The sequence below is a fragment of the Lissotriton helveticus genome, assembly GCF_964261635.1.
Source record: "Lissotriton helveticus chromosome 1_1 unlocalized genomic scaffold, aLisHel1.1 SUPER_1_unloc_50, whole genome shotgun sequence".
In the NCBI taxonomy this organism is placed as follows: domain Eukaryota; kingdom Metazoa; phylum Chordata; class Amphibia; order Caudata; family Salamandridae; genus Lissotriton; species Lissotriton helveticus.
Window position 1 is genome coordinate 336,830 of NW_027611693.1, and position 22,572 is coordinate 359,401.

Here is a 22,572-nt window from a genome sequence, read left to right on the forward strand (position 1 = left end):
GGATAATCTAAAGTCCTGGGGACACAGCTCCTACAATATGCATGCTCATGAATACATAACAATAATAATGTGTACTCCTACGATGCAGACACTAACTAGATGTACCTAAATGAACCTAGCATGTATGTATGTGTACAGCCAAGAATCCCCCTAAGATAAAACGACCCTATTACCTGGTGTGAGAGAATGAAGGATCCCGTCTTGGTCTCGAGATGGACACCGCGCGAGGGATGTCAGACCACTGCGTGCTGGAGTGTCTGTGTGCAGGTACCTCAGTGTCTCACGTCAGGGTATCAGCATGGAAGTCTTTCTCCTCTGCCCGCCCCAGCAAAGATATGGTGTTCCTATACCCAAAAGATACACTCAGGGGTTCTACCTTGCTGCGTCATGTCAGCCAAGGATGACGAAAGGGATGACCCTTATACATAGTTATTATGCAAAGATGGTAATCCTGCTGTGATTCTGAGAATCATCATGCATAATAAATGAGGCTAGACTTCTAGGAAAACGACACAACATTTATGCATCACCTAACTAGTTAAAAGTTCAATACCAAGCCCTGCTATATGGTACAATGGCAGGGAAAATGTAGGTGAAAGGTTAGGTGACTGCCCAGGCCTAAATTGGGGTACATTATACATCATAACACTCACTCCTCATCCGACCTGACGATATACTAAACACTAGGGAATGTCCTTCTAATCAATCATAAAAACATTGTTAATAGGTTCAGATTAAACATTTCTAAATTTTATAAAAAATAAAAATGAGTAAAAAGCTCCACAAGTCCTTTAAAAATCTTTATAAGTCCTTTAAAATATGTTCACATATAAAGCTTGAACAACTGAGTGAGTCTGCAAGCCGCGGTGCTCAGTAATAGTATCAAAGAAAAGAAAAAAAAAGATTTTGTTTAAAATTCCAATTTTGGTTGTTTTGTAAAAAAGTCGAATTCTTCCCAGCACACTGAGAGCCAAATGTTTATGTGTCCTGTGTGGGAGATGAACCATCACTGCTGCTTGCTATATATATCAATCCTGTGCACACGTTCAAAAGTAAATCCATAAAGTTACTCTAAATATCACAATAATGATGCTTGTCTTTATATTTTCAGATGTCTTTAATTCAAGATCTGTAATCCTTCTTAGCCAACACATGTTCAGACTGCTGATTTGCACGGCAAACACGCCACGGCCTGGAGATCTGAAGGGTTCCACCTAAATATTGGTGGATGGGGCAACTGTTCTAAAAGAAACTCCCTTATATTTGGAAGTATATTTAGCTCTCCGGGCAAGAGACTAAGGGCCATATGTATCAAAAAGCCATATCTGCTGCTCTGTATACTTGCTGCTCTGTTATAAGTGTATCTGTCGCCTCGATGTCAGCTACTAGGTGTTTCAGAAATTGACGACCTCCTTATTCTGTACCCTTCAATGAAAGCCAGGGACAGATGTCTTGTTTATCAACCAAACTATCTCTTAAATTAGTTGTAGCATCCCCAGTGCCCCCTGTCTAGCTTGAGAAGCCAGTTCTCTATGAACACCCACCATGTCATACAGGACAGGCAGCCACGTTGATAGGAAGTCGTATTTCTTTACTTGAATGTCATTGGTTCACAAAGCCTTCCACACCAAAAGTGCCATGGTGGACGGAACTCTGGCTCCATGGAGGGGCGTTGCTCTTTCTAGCATTCAACACCAACTAAATGTTTCAATTCCAAGTTCTGAAAGTGACCTCGTCCTAGGCTTCCAGACCTTGACCTAGTGTGCTCGGCTGTATCTCAAACCAGCTTTGTAGGCATATCGGCTGGCATCTGTTTTGAAGAGAACCAGGGGCAGAAAACGGTTTACCTATTCAAAAAACAAATATAATCATTTTACTTTCCCAGTTCTTGGTGGCAAATGTTTTGATTCTCTAAAATTACCAAATGACTCAGCCTCACTCTAGTAATTGTATTCAGCTGTATTAATTTATAGATATGGTCCCCTGACTTCAAATGTATTGGGTGAAATGCACACAAAATGAGGAGGTTTTAACACAATTCCATAAACATATTTGACCGGAATAAACAGTGAGATGACAGTGATCCATGTTCTTATCATCTACACTCAGTGACAACAAGATCATCAAAAGGATTCGGTGAACTTTCTCCTGAGAATCTCAGCAGATCTCGTCAATAACAAAGACATACTTCAGTATGGACTACTTACATGCCCATATCTTGGCCCAGTCCAGGAGGGCTTTTAGTTCCATTCTAGACAATAAACATTTAAAGTTAAGCTCCCATATGGCTATGGAATTATTATCCCCTAGAGCAACCCACAGAACTTTCTATACAACAGAAGCTCAAGCAGGTCCGACTCAGAAACACCAGTGGAGGGCGCCATAGATTGCTTTTGCTAGACTTTTAGCACTGTTTGTTCTCACAAGGGCTTAAAAAACAGCCTTACCTACTATGAAAAAAGTTAAAAATGCCCGGTTAGTCTGGGACATGGGTAGACCAACATTGTAGATATGAAACCCAATCCTTAAATAACCGTAGCTTTATAACTGTTCACCCTTTCAAGGTGCTCATAGCTTTCAGAGAAACTCATTGTACTCGGCTCCTTCATTCTACATCCATCACAGATACCGTTGGTATATCTGTATCATGATCGAACACCCAGTATATAAAGCTGCACTAAATAAGAACCTTTAAAAAAAGTTATTTTTTGAATATGACAAATGTATGTTTACATCCCTCTTGTAGCAAAATACATTCAAGCACTGAACAATTTGTAGTATTTATATGGATTATTAACAAAGGGAGTGCCAGCCGAAAGGCATATTTTTAGCGTTCCTAAAAAATAATGCATTGGTTGGGTAACAATGACTGAATTAAAAGTAGTGTAGTACAGATCTCTGTATTACCAGTACCACTTCTCTTTCCAGCAACACAGGAGAGCTAGTACCATCTCAACTAAAGAAACCTTGTCAGTCCAGGGACACACTGTCAAGTTGAACCCCCTTCTCCAACTACCATCTGTGCCAGACTCGCCGTAATTCTGCCGGCTATGCACAGATATTGGTATTAGGCTCACTGTGCCAGAGTATTCAAGCTAGCCTGGCTGATGAGGAGTGATTCCTCGAAACTGATCTTAGGATGCTTGTTTCTAGTCCAGGGAGGACCTGCCTTGGCAGCTAGGGCTGGATTGCTTCCAATGAGGAGCAGGGTCAAGACTGATTTGCATATGGCGGGGTCTAATCTTGGATAGCATGGTGAGCTAAAGAAGGATGGATTGAATCCAGATCTCTTGACTGGGGGTGAATGTTTGATTTGTTCCTCATTCCGTCCTCCATTTGTGTGTCTGTAGCTTTCTTGCCCTAAGTGCTCCTGGTATGGTCAGACATGAGTACCGGGCTCACTGTGCCACTGAATTGAACATGACCTGGCTGATGAGTGGTGATACGCTGAAACCGTTCTCAGGATGCTCGTTTCTGGTCCAGGGAGGACCTGGTTTGGCAGTTCGGGCTGGACTGTTCCCAATGAGGAGCAGGGTCAAGACAGATTTGCATATGGCTGGATCTAAACTGGGATGGCATGATGAGCAAAGGAACGATGGATTTGAATCAGATCTCCTGACTGTGGATGAATGTTTGTTTTGTTCTGCATTCCCTCCATCATTTGTGTGTCTTCTGTAGACTGCCTGCAGACAGCACAAAGTATCTTCATAGTGTAGGAGAGCAATCTCATTCTTTAAAATCAGCAGTCAAATACTATAAATCCAAATTATTTTTTGTTTTATTACATATCCAAAAACATACAATTTTGTTACCATGTAAAATCTAGTAATTATTATGTACATTCTATAGTGTCATGATTAATTCCAACTATATAATAGTATGGTGTAACCAATCTCTTTTTAGGTCTCGCTGAGCCAGTGCACATGCGCTGTCAGCGAGACATTTAGAAGCTGGCTTTTAAAAGTGCTACTTTTGCCAGCCACCGGCTTGCTGTTACACACACAAGCGCGTGCGGCGTGCAAGCTGCCATGTGGCTTTCTGTAATGGCTCATTAAACCTTACAGTGCGTGCGTGATTCCCCTCCCCTAACCCCTCCTCGTCAGCTCTTCATTTCCCTTTCACTTTCGCGCGGCCGCCTAACCCCTCCCCAATCCACTCCCTCTTTGTCAGCTGTTCATTTCCCTTTCACTTTTACGCCGCGCTGCTGCCTACCCCCTCCCTCTCCCTCCTCGTCAGCTCTTCATTTCCCTTCCACGCCGCAAGGCCGTGTCACTTTCACGGCCATGCGGCTATTGCTTGTTCCTAGTTCTCCTTGTGTAAATCTCTCCCTGCTCCTTCAATGTTCTCTTCTCTGTTTTTTCATGTCTCTCTGGATTCAGCAGAACACTGAGCGTCGGGCTGTTTCCCTTTCCTCTCTGGTATAAACTTTAGAAAGCGCCGGTCTGTCTTCTAGGTGGAGACTGCAGAAAGCAGGGACCTGGGCGTCTGCCAGCGGACGTCTTGTCTGCTCAATGTATAGCGCCCAGAGGCCTATGTACTGCTGCTTGGCGCATGACCCGCCTCCAGCAAACTCGGAATCAGGCTGCCAGCCTGTAGCGCTGCGAGGGCCGAGTCGGTGCGCTCTTTCTAACTCTTGCTGTGTGTGAGAATGTATCTACGCTGTCTTTGGAGTTAAAGAACAGCGGGCGACCTGTGAAGAGGGTCAGTGGAGGTCATGTGTGTTCACGTGCACAAAGGCTGCAGCAGAGCGCACTATGCTGAGATCGGTTACAGTCGTGCAGTGCATGGAAGGCAGTCTTCGTGGCACCCTCTCACAGCGCCTTGCAGTAATAACAGCCGCTCTCTCGGCACTGCACAAAGCCTCACTACCACGGTGTGCAATGGAAGCTGCAACACTCACTAGATATAGTGCCTAGAGGTAGCACACGTACAGCACACTGTATCAGCTGAGCACTCGTGGGAGTGCAGCCATCACCAAGCACTGCGCTGCTGCTGGCTTCGAGGCGCTAGGTGTGTCCCCAGATGTCACTCATCCACACTCTCCCTCTCATCCTGTCTTTCACTTCCCTTCTCCTCTATTGCAATCCCTTCCCTCTCTCTCCACCCCCATCTCTTGTGCCTCCTCCGGTTCACACTTTCTCCCTCTCTCTTCACGTGAAAATACTCTAAACGAATAGCACCACTTAGCAATGCTTCCGATAAACACAGCTTGGAATTTTTTTCTTGAAATAAATCTACTTTCTATAAGTAGGAACCGGAAAGATGCTGGTTGGCCATAGTGTGTTTAAAATATCACTACCAGCAATGCAGCCTTGCGATTATCTTTAATGTGGGTGATGGATTTCAGCATTCTTTTTCTTTATTTTTTGTCAAGGTGGAACAATTGCTAGCAACATTTTAGATTTCCAGAACTCATTACACACGTGGGATTTTGTGATTTCCTCTTCTAAAAACGCACTTGTTGAAGTGTGCTGTGCTTTATGAGGGGAGTTTGGCCTTGAATGAAAAATTTGACTATGTAGGCATGACAGAAGCCTGAAGGCAGGCTGGCTCTCTGAAGTACAACTATTGTGAACACAAGTAAACAGATAATGTCAGGTGCAATGTGTCCGTACCACGAAGCTGTGCATGGACCCCAGCACACCCAGACTCCAGCCTCTGGCAAGCATAGCACTGACATATCATGTTCGCTGCCGCATTTCTGTTTATTCAGGATGTGCATTTATGTAAAATGGATGTTTATAATACTTATTAATCTGTGGGTTTCAGTAATCAATTAAATGCATCCAATCGCATAGCCAATAGGTCTCACCTTTGAGACCTTATAAGTATTTAGATATGCAGCACAATATCCTTGGTGCAACAACATCAACTGTTGCGTGGCTAAACACTTATAAGGTCCCAAGGGCGAGATCTATTGGCTATGCCAATGCTTCTTTTAATTTCCTTTTTGAACAATCATTTCAAAATGCAGCTCCATCAGCCATCTGCCATCTACCATCTACACCTGTCACCCACGAATGTACAATGGTGATTTTGTTCACTTTGTGCTCGGCCTTGCTATCAGACAATTGGGAGGCTCTGTGACTTTTGTTAATGATCCGTCACTCTTCTGCAGAGAAGCCCTGTGCTCAGCCCGGCAATCACACAGCATGTGGGTCGAAGACTTTGTTAATAATTCATCTATGGTGAACAGAAGTCTGCCTGGCTATCACACAGCTGCAGCATCTCTGAGACCTTCAGTATTGATCCTGCTCTCTTCTGAAGTGGAGCCTTGTGCTCGGCCTGGCTATCACACGGCTGCACCTCTGCGACCTTCATTATTGATCCTGCACTCTTCTGAAGTGTGCTCGGCCTGGCTATCACACAGCTGCAGCTCTGTGACCTTCATTATTGATCCTGCACTCTTCTGAAGTGTGCTCGGCCTGGCTATCACACAGCTGCAGCTCTGCGACCTTCATTATTGATCCTGCACTCTTCTGAAGTGTGCTCGGCCTGGCTATCACACAGCTGCAGCTCTGTGACCTTCATTATTGATCCTGCACTCTTCTGAAGTGTGCTCGGCCTGGCTATCACACAGCTGCAGCTCTGCAACCTTCATTATTGATCCTGCTCTCTTCTGAAGTGTGCTCGGCCTGGCTATCACACAGCTGCAGCTCTGTGACCTTCATTATTGATCCTGCACTCTTCTGAAGTGTGCTCGGCCTGGCTATCACAGAGCTGCAGCTCTGCAACCTTCATTATTGATCCTGCTCTCTTCTGAAGTGTGCTCGGCCTGGCTATCACACAGCTGCAGCTCTGTGACTTTCATTATTGATCCTGCACTCTTCTGAAGTGTGCTCGGCCTGGCTATCACACAGCTGCTACTTCCTTATTGATCCTGCACTCTTCTGAAATAAAGCTACATGCACGGCCTGCCTCTCACAGGGCTGCTCCTCTACGACCTTCATAATTATGTTTTTGATAAATCTTTTTTATTGAGAGAAACAACGAGAAACAATATCAATAACCCATAGTTGTTCATTATTCATGCATCCATCCATACCAAGTAATTTGAGCATCTTTTAACCTTTTACCACTGTGTTTTCAATATAGTAACACAGCAGCAGCTCACTAATATTACAGCAAATAATCTCTGTGACACCCCCCACGTTCTCCTATACAAGGTCCGGATTTGATCTAAAAGAAACTAATTTATAGATGTTGCATGAAACATAAACAGAACATTTCTCTGCAGATGTGTGCAATACACTCTCGCTCATCACCCACATTAGTTAAAAACGTATAAGGTCCCAAAGGTGAGAACGATTGCATTGCAAATGCTTATTTTTGTATATTAACCCTAGGTGTGGACTGTAGAGGCTGCAAGAAGGGCACCTCTGCCTAGAAGAGGACCGTGTCTCATTTCATCATCTTGTGCATCACAAAGGAACTGACTGAAGAAATCTGCGCTCAGTCCCCGAGAGCAGAGTCCTCTGCATCAGCACTTGTCAGGGGTGTTCCTGTGGCTGAGATTTACTGTGCGGTGAAATGTGCTTCGCTCCTCCACACCTTCACTAAGCGTTATTGCATGGATTCAGAGGAGAGGAAGGATGGCCAGTTCAGACGTTCAGTGCTTCAGGGTCTTTAACAGCGTTATTTAACACCGCAATGACTCTGGGTGTGGTTCCAGAATCATGGAAGTCTTCCATAACTGTGGCGATTCACAAGAAAGGGGGGGAAAGATGACGCCCCCAACTATCAGCTAATTTCCCAATTAGGCAACATCAGGAACATTTTTGGGAAACTCTTACAGTCATGACTCGAGACCTGGACAGAGGAGAACAATATTCTCTCTAACCTTCAGGCCGGATCCTGAAAAGGCCAAAGTAGAATCGACCAGGCTCTGAGGTTGTACATGATCTGTATGAAGTTTGTGTCCCTGGAAACTCCCTGCTCTTCTTGGTCTTTGGGGACTTAAAAACAGGATTCTATTCTGTCACCGCTCGGTCCTTCGGAGTCTTCTTGAGGCAGGAGGTTCCCAAGCAACTATTTGAGTATCCGAAAGGATCTGCACCGGAACAATCATTCCAGAGTAAGACTCAGAGTAAAAGGAGAATGCACGTTTGAAATAAACAGTGGCGTTGGGCAGGGTTGCCTACTTGCCCCAGCTCTATTCAACATTCACATCAATGGAACTGATTCTCTCAGGAATCTTCGTCTTGATGTTCTGATATTGGAGAAGGAGAATATTCCGATGCAGATGATACAGTATTATTAGCACGTACTGAAAAATCAATGCATCGACTTTTGGAAGGCTTCGAGCTATTCTGTAAGGAACGGAAGTTAATAATCAATAGAGAGGAAAATATATGATAATTAATCTTAAATCAAAGTTATTGTTGACATTCAGGATTTATGGTAAACCAACTAAGCAAGTTAAAACATGACTACCTAGGCATATGAATGGATGACCAATTACATTGGAAAGCTCATGTGGCAAAGTCGGAAACAAACTTAATGCCACTATTCTAAATTTTGCTAACTCAAGCAGCAAGAGACCAATAAAACTAGCACTGGTGCATTCAAGACAAATGCACGGGTGGCCTGCTCTTATGGTGCTAATTGTGGGATTTTACCAAAGTTCAGGTCCTTCATAAACGGTGAAACATCTTCTTGTGACATGTACTAAACCTGGGTCCTGGAACCCCAATGACAGAATTAACAGCGGAGCTGGGGTTCACAGGAGGATCTCATCCCGTAAGATAATGGATGCGAGTGTGGTCAAATCTATCCTGTGCATCATATAGAATGGTCTCGCAGGAACTACGACGATGCAGGATTACAATAGTTTACCCCGGTTCAAGCACGCTGAGAACATTCTAACATACACTAGTTGAGTAGAGAAATAGAATCATCTGGAACTGATGAATAAGGCAACACTAGAACTGGTTAAATAGAAATATTGGGCATTCATGTGGAGCAAGCAAGAAGCCAGGAAAGGCATCCTTCAGACTAATTACCAGAAAGTAAAATGTGAACCGTGCCTGGAGCAGGTCTTGGACTTGCTGTTCCCTGCTGAGAAAATGGCTTTATATCTCATGTTCAGATTAGGAATTCTTCGGGTGCGGGCCTTTACTAAATCATGGGTAAAGCCCCTGGAGTTGGATCTGAAACGTGTCCCCGTACATACGGAGGCACTCAGTCATTTATGAATTTTATGCTTCTGTGTGATATGCCGCTTAAAATCCAAAGGTACGTTCACTTTTTCTAACATGTACTCTGAGATGCTGCAGTGCAGCACTTTTCTTATGTTATAGAACTGATCGTATGGAGATTTGCCAGGCAGTTGCTTCGTATATGCAGACCTACTACAAACAGCAGCGAAGGAAGTGGGTGCAAACCATAAACCAACTGTAGTGATGGTTTTATAATTTTCCGTTTATCTCTGGGGGCTTTGCTCGTCCTTTGACATATTTGCCCTCATAAACTGTAGCGTGGCTCGACTCCAACATGAAAGGCACTGGAGAACCTTATGGACTGGACAGAGCATCGAGAGGCATTGTTGCACATTTCTACTTGTACCTTCACTTTATAAAATGCTCGCTTAGGTGTTGGCCGTCTATTGGCCCATATCTGAGGGTTTAATTTCCACCCGGCTGTCAGCAAAACAAACTATTTGGACAATCCTTGTTTTTTTTAACACACTCGGTAACGTCTGCGCAGCAGGCTTGTGCTCTTCTTTTATTTCTGATGTTTATAAGACAGCTGTCAGGCTTGCTAGGGGTTTACTTGCTCTGAGTAGGCAACAAGCAGACGGAGACGCCGGTATCTGCACCTATGTACGTGCTTGTTAGCTGGTACGCTTTGTAAGATCTACTGACCGCTCTTTCTAATTGATTGGTTTTAAAAGTGATATACGTCATCCATTTGCACTAGATTATGCGCAAAGTGTAGTATTTGTATGAACTGTGCTTAAGTCGTTTTAAATCAACAAGAATTGTGATTGTTTTATTATCTGCTGTAAATAACGCTGACAATAAACCTACGCTATCAAGTACCACACCTGCAGGAATGCTCAGTGGGTTGTGCGAAGCTAGATTTAACATGGTCGTTTGTGGAAGTGTGTCCCTCCAGAAATCAGAGTAGATCATACAGTGGGGGTCAAGAAAGGTTTATCAGCACGGCACAAGTCGGGGGTAGCCACAGTTTGAAGGGGTCCCCCACTATTATCTAGAAACTTGACTCAGTTCCATCTAGCTCCTTAGCCTGCGACTGTTTGTTTGTGTGAGTGGCGCAAGAGAGGAACAGAGAACTTGACAAAATTAGCCCTTCTTTGCTTAATACACAGTAAATGTGAACCACTTTGGGGCTTAGGGGCTGGATAAAGAATAACATCAGGAAACAAACGCAAATTAAAAGCACATTTTATTTATTTGCTGAAAATTGTTTAAAAATGTAATTTCAAAGTTCCACATATCTGTTTAAAAATATTTACACTTTCAGTCATTTCCGAGTTTAGTTACAAACTAAAAGTGGGAAAAACAAATGATGTATAAAAACTGAAACCAAAAACGTATTTTTACATTATTTTATGTTTCTTGTTTTTTGTTTTTAAAACAGGCCATCAACCTTTCACATAAAAATTATTATAAGGACCTGACATCACTTCTTGTGATGTCACTACATGTGACGTCACTGTAATTTGCATATGATACTGGGCTCCATACTATTTTCCTTACTTGTGCCCTGTTTATTGGCATGACATGGGTCTATAGGTATTAAAAATAAACATATAAATTCACAGGTTTTCAGCCCGTTTCTCTGGTGATGTCACTCATTGACATGTATTCGGCTGCTTCTTCTATTTTTAGGTGAGTACATATAACGTGCCGTTCCCCCTCCTTCCATTTCTCTCTATTTCTCGCCCCTTTCTTTGTCTCTCTCGCTCTCTTTATCTCTCACCGTCTCTATCTCCCACACACTCCTGTTAGCGTTAGCTTCATGAATGTCACTGCCACTTCTGGCATTCATACGACAAATCCTTTAGAACGTTTGAGGACAGGGGACAATCAAGTGTGGGAGACGAGTTGCTGGGAGTGCAACTGATTGTCCTGGCACATATATGCTTTTCATGTGGGATTTCGCTATTTCACCACATTCTTCAAACAGAGTCGGCTGCTTACAATGGCTCAATTCTGGTAAAAAGAAAGAGTTTGGCAAGTCACAAACTGAATAGGGAGAGCCATGTCGGAGAGGAGCCACGGGTCACACTTAGTTATAAGGCCCGAGGCACGAGCTGATCCAGCAACCGATAACAGTGTGTAAAAGATGCAGCAAACATTACTTAAAAACAAGGTATGTGCTCTTTTATATCTAAAAACAGGTTATTTCTTGAACACCTGTGCTTCGTTTTAGTTCATTACATATACTGCAGTGGCATTTGCTAATAGCAATACATACATTTTACCAATGAAGCTTCCATCTCCAGAGCCCTGACAACGTGTTCACTCTGGGTGTGTTTGGTTTATAGGTTTTATCACTAAGCCGACAAGTTAGCTGAAAATATCGTTGCTAGTCCCAGTATTGTTCAGTGTTGCTTTTAAAGGAAGTGTGATCAGGTGCAATTGAATGTTTTTCTTTGTATCTCTTCTTCACCAAATAAAAATCAACAATTTTTCTTTTCTTTTAGTCCACATTGTGCTAGCCTCCCACTGTGTATCCTGGTACATCATGCTGCTTTGCTATGTGTACGGAAGTGAACAATCACTGGAAACAAACACTTTTATAACTCTGCAAATACTGTTATCTGTTTTCCTTCTTTACTGCTAGTCCGGTCTTCTATCATCTGGCATTTCAATGTCCCACATAATTTGAATTTAATTTTTTTCCGTAATTCATTCCTCTCACAATAACTGCACTGTTCTGCTCTTGTCTTTGTCTCTAAGGGGTCAATATTATTTTTGATGTTCTTAAGTTCTTTCCAGAGTCTCTGTGTTCGCTGATGTGTTTGGAGGTTTGATAAGTTACTAAAGCTTTTCCTACATTCACTGCCGTTGAATAGTTTTTCCCAAGTGTGTTTTTGCTGATGACTTTGAAGGTGTGATAACTGACTAAAGCACTTTGCACATTCACAGCGCTTGAATGGTTTTTCTCCTGTGTGTGTTCGCTGATGAATCCTTAATGCTGAAGAGCCGCGAAAAGTACTGTCACATTCATTACAATGTTAGGGTTTTTCCAGTGTGTGTTCGCTGATGATTTTGTAACACTGATAATTGACTAAAGCTCTTTAGACATTAATGACACTTGAATGGTTTTTCTACTGCGTGAGTTAGCTGATGATACCTTAATGCTGAAGAGCTGCGAAAACTACTGTCACATTCACTACAATGATAGGGTTTTTCCCCTGTGTGTGTTCGCTGATGATGCCTTAATGCTGTAGAGCTGCGAAAACTACTGTCACATTCACTACAATGATAGGGTTTTTCCCCTGTGTGTGTTCGCTGATGACTTTGTAGATGTGACAATCGGCTAAAGCTCTTTGCACATTCACTGCACTTTAATGTTTCTTTTCCTGTGTGTGTTCGCTGATGATACCTTAGTGCTGAAGAGCCATGAAAACTACTGTCACATTCACTACAATGATAGGGTTTCTCCCCTGTGTGTGTTCGCTGATGTGTTTGAAGGTTTGATAAGAGACTAAAACGCTTCCCACATTCACTGCAGTTGAAAGGTTTTCCCCTGTGTGTTCGCTGATGTCTTTGTAGGTCTGATAATTGACTAAAGCTCTTGACACATTCATTGCACTTGAATGGTTTTTCTCCTGTGTGAGTTTGCTGGTGACGCCTTAATCCTGAAGAGCCGCAAAAACTACTGTCACATTCACTACAATGATAGGGTTTTTCCCCTGTGTGTGTTCGCTGATGTGTTTGGAGGTGGTATAAGTGATTAAAGCTCTTCCCACATTCACTGCACTTAAATGGCTTTTCCCCTGTGTGTGTTCGCTGATGTCTTTGTAGGTCTGATAATCGACTAAAGCTCTTCCCACATTCATTGCACTTGAATGGTTTTTCTCCTGTGTGAGTTCGCTCATGATACCTTAATGCTGAAGAGCTGCGATAACTACTGTCACATTCACTACAATTATAGGGTTTTTCTCCTGTGTGTGTTTGCTGATGACTTTTTAGGTCTGATAACCGACCAAAGCACTTTGCACATTCACTGCAATTGAATGGTTTTTCCCCTGTGTGTGTTCGCTGATGTCTTTGTAGCACTGATAATTGACTAAAGCTCTTGACACATTCATTGCACTTGAATGGTTTTTCTCCTGTGTGAGTTCGCTCATGATACCTTAATGCTGAAGAGCTGCGATAACTACTGTCACATTCACTACAATGATAGGGTTTTTCCCCCGTGTGTGTTCGCTGATGACTTTGTAGCACTGATAATTGACTAAAGCACTTTGCACATTCATTGCACTTGAATGGTTTTTCCCCTGTGTGTGTTCGCTGATGTCTTTGTAGTACTGATAATTGACTAAAGCTCTTGACACATTCATTGCACTTGAATGGTTTGTCTCCTGTGTGAGTTCGCTGGTGACGCCTTAATCCTGAAGAGCCGCAAAAACTACTGTCACATTCACTACAATGATAGGGTTTTTCCCCTGTGTGTGTTCGCTGATGACTTTTTAGGTCTGATAACCGACCAAAGCACTTTGCACATTCACTGCAATTGAATGGTTTTTCCCCTGTGTGTGTTCGCTGATGTCTTTGTAGTACTGATAATTTATTAAAGCTCTTTAGACATTCACTGCACTTGAATGTTTTTTCTCCTGTGTGAGTTCGCTGATGATACCTTAATGCTGAAGAGCTGTGAAAACTACTGTCACATTCACTACAATGAAAGGGTTTTTCCCCTGTGTGTGTTCGCTGATGTCTTTGTAGCACTGATAATCGACTAAAGCTCTTGACACATTCATTGCACTTGAATGGTTTTTCCCCTGTGTGTGTTCGCTGATGTCTTTGTAGTACGGATAATTTGTTAAAGCTCTTTAGACATTCACAGCACTTGAATGTTTTTTCTCCTGTGTGAGTTCGCTGATGATACCTTAATGCTGAAGAGCTGTGAAAACTACTGTCACAGTCACTACAATGAAAGGGTTTTTCCCCTGTGTGTGTTCGCTGATGTCTTTGTAGCACTGATAATTGACTAAAGCACTTTGCACATTCACTGCACTTGAATGGTTTTTCCCCTGTGTGTGTTCGCTGATGTGTTTGTAGATTTTCTAATCGATTACAGCTCTTCCCACATTCACTGCACTGGTATGGTTTTTCCTCCGAGTGTGTTCGCTGATGTCTTTGTAGGTGATGTAACTGACTAAAGCTCTTGCCACATTCACTGCATTTAAATGGCTTTTCTCCTGTGTGTGTTCGCAGATGAATTTGTAGGTGTGATGGCTTACTGAAGCACTTTGCACATTCACTGCACTTGAATTTTTTTTCTCCTATGTGGTTAGACAGATGGCTTTGTAGGTGTGACGAGAAAGTAAAACACTTTGCATATTCACTGCACTTGAATGGTTTTTCCCTTGTGTGTGTTTGTTGATGTCTTCGTAGGTTTGATAATCGACTAAAGCTCTTCCCACATTCACTGCATTTGAATGGTTTTTCTCCTGTGTGTGTTTGATTATGTCTTTGAAGGTGTGATAACTGACTAAAGCACTTTACACATTCACTGCACTTGAATGGTTTTTGTCCTGTGTACGTGTGCTGATGAAGCTTGAGTAGTGATGACAAACTAAAGCTCTTGCTGTATGTGTATGATTCTTCTTTCTTGGTTAGTGTCTGTGGGTCGGGTATATAATGGTCTATATCCCTTGACTGTAGTTCCTGATGGGCCAACATGGCTGATAAAGCACTTGTGATTTCTCACACACTTTAAATGTGTGCAGTATTTTGCACGTTTGATTTCTGTTTTAACAATAAAATACAACAGCCACCAAATATTTGCCACACTCCTAATATGTAGAATGTGTCTTTGTAGGGGATTGTGCCTTTAGATTGGATTATGCCTGTGGACGCTTGCAGGTAAAGATGTATCTTCCTTCTGGCTGGTGCAAATTGGGACAGTCTGTTGTATTGTAGATAGAAGAGCTCCTCTTTCCTTTACCCGTCAGTTGTCTGGCTCCGCTCTGTTGTGCTTTTCGCTTGTTACTGTGGTTTGGCCAGAAAGAGTTTACAATTCACCTAGAGCACGGAATGATGGCTTGTCTTCATTTTAGAAAATAGAGCACTGCGGTAATCACATCATACCGATACATTGATCAAAGTTAGTATTTGACACTTGTTTATTCAGGAGGTGGTTTGTTATTGTTGTTGCCTTAATTTTCCTAAGGTAATTTCTTCGTCTTGTGGCGTGGAGGTGCACAGCTCAGACTCTTACAATCACTGAACTGCCCTTGATGCTTCATCCGGGATCTGTCAGTTTGTGTGCAGGTTCCTCTGTCGCCGACTGCGCTGATGTTTTCCTGAATACTGTAGCTCAATATTTCTGCTATTATTGAAGATTTACAGCATTCGCGTTATTATTGATGGTCAATTCATACATTCAAGGCTTGTTATCTGTAGGATGTAAAGATATTTAAAATTACTAAATTGAAACAAAATAGAATGAGAAATCACAATATTTATCTGGTTGTAAAAGACATTTCAGGGGAGATTTACCAAATCTCCACGCAATGTGGCGCAGGCCTCCCCCTGCGAGGTTGCACTGCATGACAGGGAGGGAGCAGGAGAGCACCATATTTTCAAAATTATGGCTCTCTCCTTCCCTTTCCCTTGCGCCGGCACTGATTACAGCAGCCCTGCGCCATGCACACACCTTAGCACCAGAGCGCTAGCGTGTGTGTGTGAGCCCAGCATAGGTCTTCTACAGGAAGGACACCCTTCCTGTACAAAATACTATGCCTAGACATGAGGGAAACCTTTTCCAACCTTGTATGCATGTTGCACAGTGCAGCACGCATGCAAATTCAGAAAAGGAAGGAGAAATTAAAGCATTTCTCCTTCCAAGCGCCTAGTTTAAAAGGGCGCAGTTTTCTCACGCTAAACCCAATCTACTGTATTTGGTAAATTGAGTTTAGCGTGAGAAACAATGGGGCAGATTTATGTCAGACTTGCGCCCCGTTTACGCTGCCGTTGCGTCACGCAATGGCACGGAAACGTGGCGCATCCCTGCAACCTATTCACAAAGTGACGCATCTAGGCAGATGCGTCACGTTGTAAAGCCCTGCGCCACATGAAACCTGCGTCAGGTTTCATGTGGGCGTTCTGTCGCAGGTTGGGCGTTCCCTCGTAGGAAAGCCCCATAAAACTGACGTAGTGAAATCTATAAGATTTCACTGAGTCAGTTTTACGACGCTGCTGGGTCAAATCCTTACGCCTGCTTGAAGCAGGCGTAAGGAGTGACGCACCACGTTATGTATGGGTGGCCTCTGTACATTGCAGGAGTTGCGTCGCACTTGCGACGCTACTCCAGCAATGCGCCTCCCGTACACCACATGATGCGTCACGCATCTGCACTTCCTTGCACCATGGTGCGCCGCAATGTAAATGCGGCGCATCTGTGGTGCCGCAAGGAGGGAATTGCGTGACGCATCAGTTCTGGCGCATCCCTGCTGATTTGCAGAGATGCGCCAGAACTCATAAATCTGCCCCAATGGGTGGTTGCACGGGAACGCCCATGCCCCACCATTGGCAGGCCCCAAGGTGCAAAGTAACGCGAAGCAGTGCAATGCGATGCTTCACATTACTTTTACGTTATTTGCTGGAAAGAAAATTAGGAAAAAAAGATTTTGCACTCTTTTGTGCCACTTTTGTGACGCAAACACGACGCAAAATCTTAGTAAATCGCCCCTTCTTCTTTACTGCCTTTGAACTTAGTAGGGAATATTTCATAATACACAAATATTTAACTAAAAGTTCTGGTGATCAGGTGACATCTTATTAATGTCTGAAAACTAGGTGATTTAACATTGTTCACTGAGTAACTTAGCAAAGTAAGGGTGCTCGGAGCTCCCAAGTGCTTAAGGTTTTGCTTAAGATAGATGCATACGGTCAAGATTTCATTCAAACAACAATAGAGTTTAGAAAAAGAGATGGACCAGGCGGGGCTGCAAAATTTCCAGTAACTCTTTACGAAGTATACAACGAAAGTAACTCCATTCACACACTTCTCATTTCTTTCCTATTCACTTAAGATTATCTCAAATACCAACTCCTGTCTTTACCTTGCTGTTCATAGGTCACCTTTGACACTTTCAACAGCTCCCTTTGTTCAAGCCTTTTTGGTTTCGTCTAACCTGGAAGAGTGGAACATTATTGTGGTTTGTCGGGGTTTCCTATCGCCATAACATCTGTCCATCTCCCTGAAACTAGTGCAGCTTACAGCACCCGGTTCTGGCCCGGAAAGTCTGGATTTTCTGAGCTCCGTAGAACATTAAGACAGTTCTTCCGCATCTAACACATACTACAAGACTCCAAGAGTCCACGCTACAAGTGCTGCTGCAAGGTTTAATTAACCCACTGTATCTGAACATCCCCTGGCAAATGCCAACTAGAGAATAAACATCCTGCCTGCACCAGCAGAGTGCAGAAAGCTTTTCAAGCTCCTCGAGATACATGGACTTTCTCTATCTGTCGTAACTGAAGATGTTAATCCTTGGCAACATCTATCACCTTTGGACAAGGTCCTCCATTTTACTATCAGAATGTAACTCATCCTGCGCAGACACAAAACCTCAAGTCTGTAGTGCATGAAGCTCGGTGGTTCTCACGCAAAAGAGGGCCCTCCACAAATTGCTGACATTTTCTTACACCCCCTGGACAGCCGTGGCAACACACAGACCACCCACACCCCCTCAGGGATCACCATTCCATATTCCAGGATGAAGTCTCAGATCTTTCAACCTTCTCTGTTACTGTCTTTGGAACGGCCTGTCTCTGGGATTCGTGGAAGCTCCACACTCAGTGAGCTCAGAGTTGGCTTGAAAAACCATCTCATGAGAGTGCAAGAAAAGAACATTAAGTGACACGCACTGCACAGAAGTGTAAATATATCTACCATTATTGTTCCATGTACCATTGTCCTAATGCTGATGTTTTGACATTAATTTTTTGCCGTCTATCACAGCAGCTTCTTCGTTTAAAATCTTACTCAATAGTTTGTTTTCCATCATACCTACTTTCCTATGTACTGTTTCTGACCCTACAGCATCTCTGGCAGACATGTTGTGCTGTCTGTTGCCAAATAAATAGGAAGTATATTGTTACTGCAGGAAGTGTCCTTGCAGTCAGATGCACTTGACTGGGATAAAAGGTACCATGTTTGTTAGAAAAGCTGCAACTATTAGAATAATAACATACCAAAAGCCGCACATACAGTGCAATAACACAGACCAGGTACTAGAAAAAAGTGATGCAAACAATGCAATAACACAGGCCAGGCATTGCAAGAATATGACACAATCAGTGCAATAACACAGGCCAGGTACTAGGAAAACGGGACTCAAACAATGCAATATCACAGGCCAGGCATTAGGAGAATCCGACGCAAACAATGCAATAACACAGGCCAGGCACAAGGAGAATCTGATGCAAACAATATAATAACACAGGCTGGGCACTAGGAGATTCTGATGCAAACAATGCAATAACACAAGCCAGGCACTAGGTGAATCCAAGGCAAACAATGCAATAACACAGGCCAGGCTCGAGGAGTATCTGATGCAAACAATGCAATATCACAGGCCAGGCATTAGGAGAATCCGAGGCAAACAATGTAATAACACAAGCCAGGCACTAGGTGAATCTGATGCAAACAATGCAATAGCACAGGCCAGGCACTAGGGGAGCAAGCTATCTTATCACCAGCAAGGGACACCACAAGCTCTGCGCAGCACCCTGGTGGCACAGGAGTTCCAGGGTCCACGTCGGAAACGCCGCTAGTGCCATCAGCCTACCAAGGCGCTCAACCTCAGTGTGAGGACTGCCTGCCCCAGCATCCCTTGATGTCACCGCGCTTATACCGCTGCCTCTCCCCCCGCAGTGCGGTACGCGTGCGGACGAAGCCTGGGCCAAGGGCTGTCCCCTCCTTGCCCTCATTGCCAGGAAGAGGCAGGGCAGGGCTACCCCCCTTTCCACTGGCATTAGGCATCTTGCCTACTCAGATTCGCTGGGCATTCAAGAACTGTTGTGGACAAGTCAAGGTACTGTTAACGCGGTTATCTCCCAGCATTGCCCAAACTACTCTCTTTGATTTTAAATAATTACGCTCTCTCTCCTGAGGGGTTTGTGGGGCCGGTATAAGGGTGGCCTGAGGGTTCTCATTGTCCACGGGGCCAAGAGGCCTGTTCATTGCTGAATGTGTAGACAGGTTGCTTTAGACTTAACTTGCGGTAGCATGGGGAAAGGGAAAACTATGGAGGGCAGTGGGGGAGGGGCGGGGAGGGATAGTAAAGGGAAAAAGGCTAGGAAGATACAGAAACATGCAGGGTGTAATTGTGCACTGGATAGGATAGACACCCGCATTAGCGAGTGCGAGGACATATTAGTGACAGATACAACCACCCATGTAGCAAATACTAAATCCCCACAACGCTCTACCCAACCAGCTAGTTTAAACAACCCTACTACGGCCCGCCAATTAGCTATTCCAGCTATGTTTCATAACCCACTAAAACAAGCGTTGTCATAGCCAATGGGTCTCGCCTTTGGGACCTTATGTGTTTAGCCAGAACTTTTGGCTATGTTGTACAGCGTTGTGGCTGCTGTGAATTTTGTTGACAAGTTAAAATAAAAAGTGTTAAGCATTTTTGTTAAGTTTATACAAACGAAGACAACATTATATACAACTGAAAAACCTGATAAAAAAGATTTTAACATAAAAAATGTCTTCTACTTTTTTTGTACTTGCACGGCTGGCAACTTTTTCCTGCCTGTTCTCATGCTTGTTTGTTATAATTTTTTTGTTATGGGAAAGCAGGACATAAATAACGGGGGAGTGCAGGTTGGAAAACAGTAATTTAATTAGAACACGAGCAGCGGACGGACACTAGGGGAGAATCAACAGATTCCAGGGCAGACTGACGTGATGATTAGGTGATGCATTGATACAAAATGGTGGTGGTGAATGATGACTAGTGCTCAGGTGGTGACAATATATGGTGTGGATTGGAGGTACGTTGTGGATTGTGGTGTTGAAACATGTTGTTTGGTGTGTAATTATGCAGTGTGTTTTGGAAATGTGGAGTTTAAATGTGTGGCCTGGAACTGTGGTGTTGAGTGAAATTATGCTTAGGAAAATTGTGTCATGGTGTGGAGTGCATTTATGTTGATTGGTGGTATGTGGTATAGAGTGCATTTATGTGGAGTGTATTTATGATGCATTGAGTACAGTGCAATTATATGGCGTGTACTTATCTGGCACTGACTGGTATTATATGGAGTGTATTTATGTTGCATTGAGTAGAGTGTTATTATGTCGTGTAATTATGTGGCACTGAGTGGTATTATATGGAGTGTATTTATGTTGCATTGAGTAGAGTGTTATTATGTGGTGTGTAATTATGTGGCACTGAGTGGTAATATGTGGAGCGTATTTATGTTGCATTGAGTAGAGTGCAATTATGTGGATTGTAATTATGTGGTACTGAGTGGTATGTGGAGTGTATTTATATTGCATTGAGTAGTGTAATTATGGGAGTGTAATTATGTGGCACTGAGTGGTATTATGGGGAGTGTATGTTGTATTCAGTGGAGTGTAATTTTGTGGCATTAATTGGAGTGTATGTTACATTGAGTGCAGTGTAATTATGTAGCATATAATTATGTGGCACTGAGTGGTATTGTTTGGAGGGCATGTTGCATTCAGTAGTGTAATTATGTGGTGTGTAATTATGTGGCACTGAGTGGTATTATTTGAAGCATATGTTGCACTGAGTGCAATTTAATGTGTAGCATATAAGTATGTGGCACTGTGTGGTATTATGTGGAGTGTATTAATGTTGAATTGAGTAGAGTATAAATATGAGGCATGTTATTATGGCACTGAGTGGTATTATGTGGAGTGTATTTATGTTGCATAGAGTAGAGTGTAATTATGTGGCACTGAGTGGTATTATGGGGAGTGTATGTTTTATTCAGTAGAGTAATTATGTGACACCGAGTGGTATTATTTGGAGTGTATGTTGCATTGAGTGCAGTGTAATTATGTATCAAATAATTATGTGGCACTGTGTGGTATTATGTGGAGTGTATTTATGTTGCATTGAGTGGAGTGTAAGTATGTTGTGCGTAATTAAGTGGCACTGAGTGGTATTATTTGGAGTGTATGTTGCATTGAGTGAAGTGTTATTATGTAGCATATAATTATGTGGCGCTGAGTGGTATTGTGTGGAGTGTATGTTGCATTCAGTAGAGTGTGATTATGTGGTGTGTAATTATGTGGCACTGAGTGGTATTTGGAGTGTATGTTGCATTTAGTGCAATGTAATTATGTAGCATATAATTATGTGGCACTGAGTGGTATTGTGTGGAGTGTATGTTTTATTCAGTAGAGTGTAATTATGTGGCGTGTAATTATGTGGCATGTAATCATGTTGCACTAAGTGCTATTATTTGGAGTGTATGTTGCATTTAGTGCAGTATAATTATGTAGCATATAATTATGTGGTATCTATCGTGATACCCCAAAGCGGACTCCAACTATGCATGCACCCAGGATCTGGGGACAACACCCTTAATTCTGCTCGAGTTAAGCATAGTGCAGAACACAAGTCACCTTAAAAAATAACACTACATCACAATGCAATAACAATAGACTTCTGTTCTGTTCCCTGAACCCAGACACCCCTCCGATCACTCATGGACTTTCCTTTACCTTTGCCCGTGTATAGTGCTCAGCTGCCTTTAGGGTAGGTTTGCGCTCTACAGATACCACATATGTACATAAATATTGAACCAAAGCCAATCAGGGAGGTTCAGTGCTAAATATGTCAGACATTGAGTGCATTTCACTTGTGCGAGCATTGTGCGCAGCCTCTCGTCTGGTGGATGGGGTGACCAATTCTCTGTGTTGTTGGGTTTATTTCATTTACTGAACTGACTGTGTTCTTACAGAATACTAACTCTGGTGTGTGACTCCTTCTGCGGCACACTGACAAATGCGTCTAATTAGTAAACGTGAGAACTAGAGAGAGGGGGGGCTTAGTTCGAATAAAGGACAAGAGATGGGAAGAGATAATAGAACATTATAAGGAACACAGAAGATCAGGTTTAAGGACCAGGGTGGAAGAAAGGGTGGAACCGGGGTACGAAAGATCGCCCCTTGAGCATCAGTTTCAGGAGCAAACTCCCGCGAGTGGTGCGCGCGCTCGTGTGAAATCTGACACAAAACAGATGGCACACTGCGCGCCGCTGCTCGTAACCGCAAGCCGTAGACCTTTTCACACGCTTCCAGACCGATTCCAAGAGGTCGTTTTCCTAGAGCAGCGCATGCGCACATGGTTTCAAAGGTCAACGCACATCCACTGGTTAA

The 22,572-nt window shown here is 43.1% G+C and overlaps 1 protein-coding gene across 1 annotated transcript in view; it reads right to left on the reverse strand.

Annotated features, from left to right (window-relative positions):
• Positions 1–10,406: 10,406 nt before the first annotated feature.
• Positions 10,407–22,572, reverse strand: part of LOC144806174 (uncharacterized) — a 33,940-nt gene continuing 21,774 nt past the window's right edge. Inside the window, exon 2 of the mRNA XM_078672594.1 lies at positions 10,407–15,599. Within this exon, the coding sequence (XP_078528720.1) occupies positions 12,276–14,882 (2,607 nt within the window). The 5' untranslated portion in view covers positions 14,883–15,599 and the 3' untranslated portion in view covers positions 10,407–12,275. The remainder of the gene's footprint in view (positions 15,600–22,572) is intronic.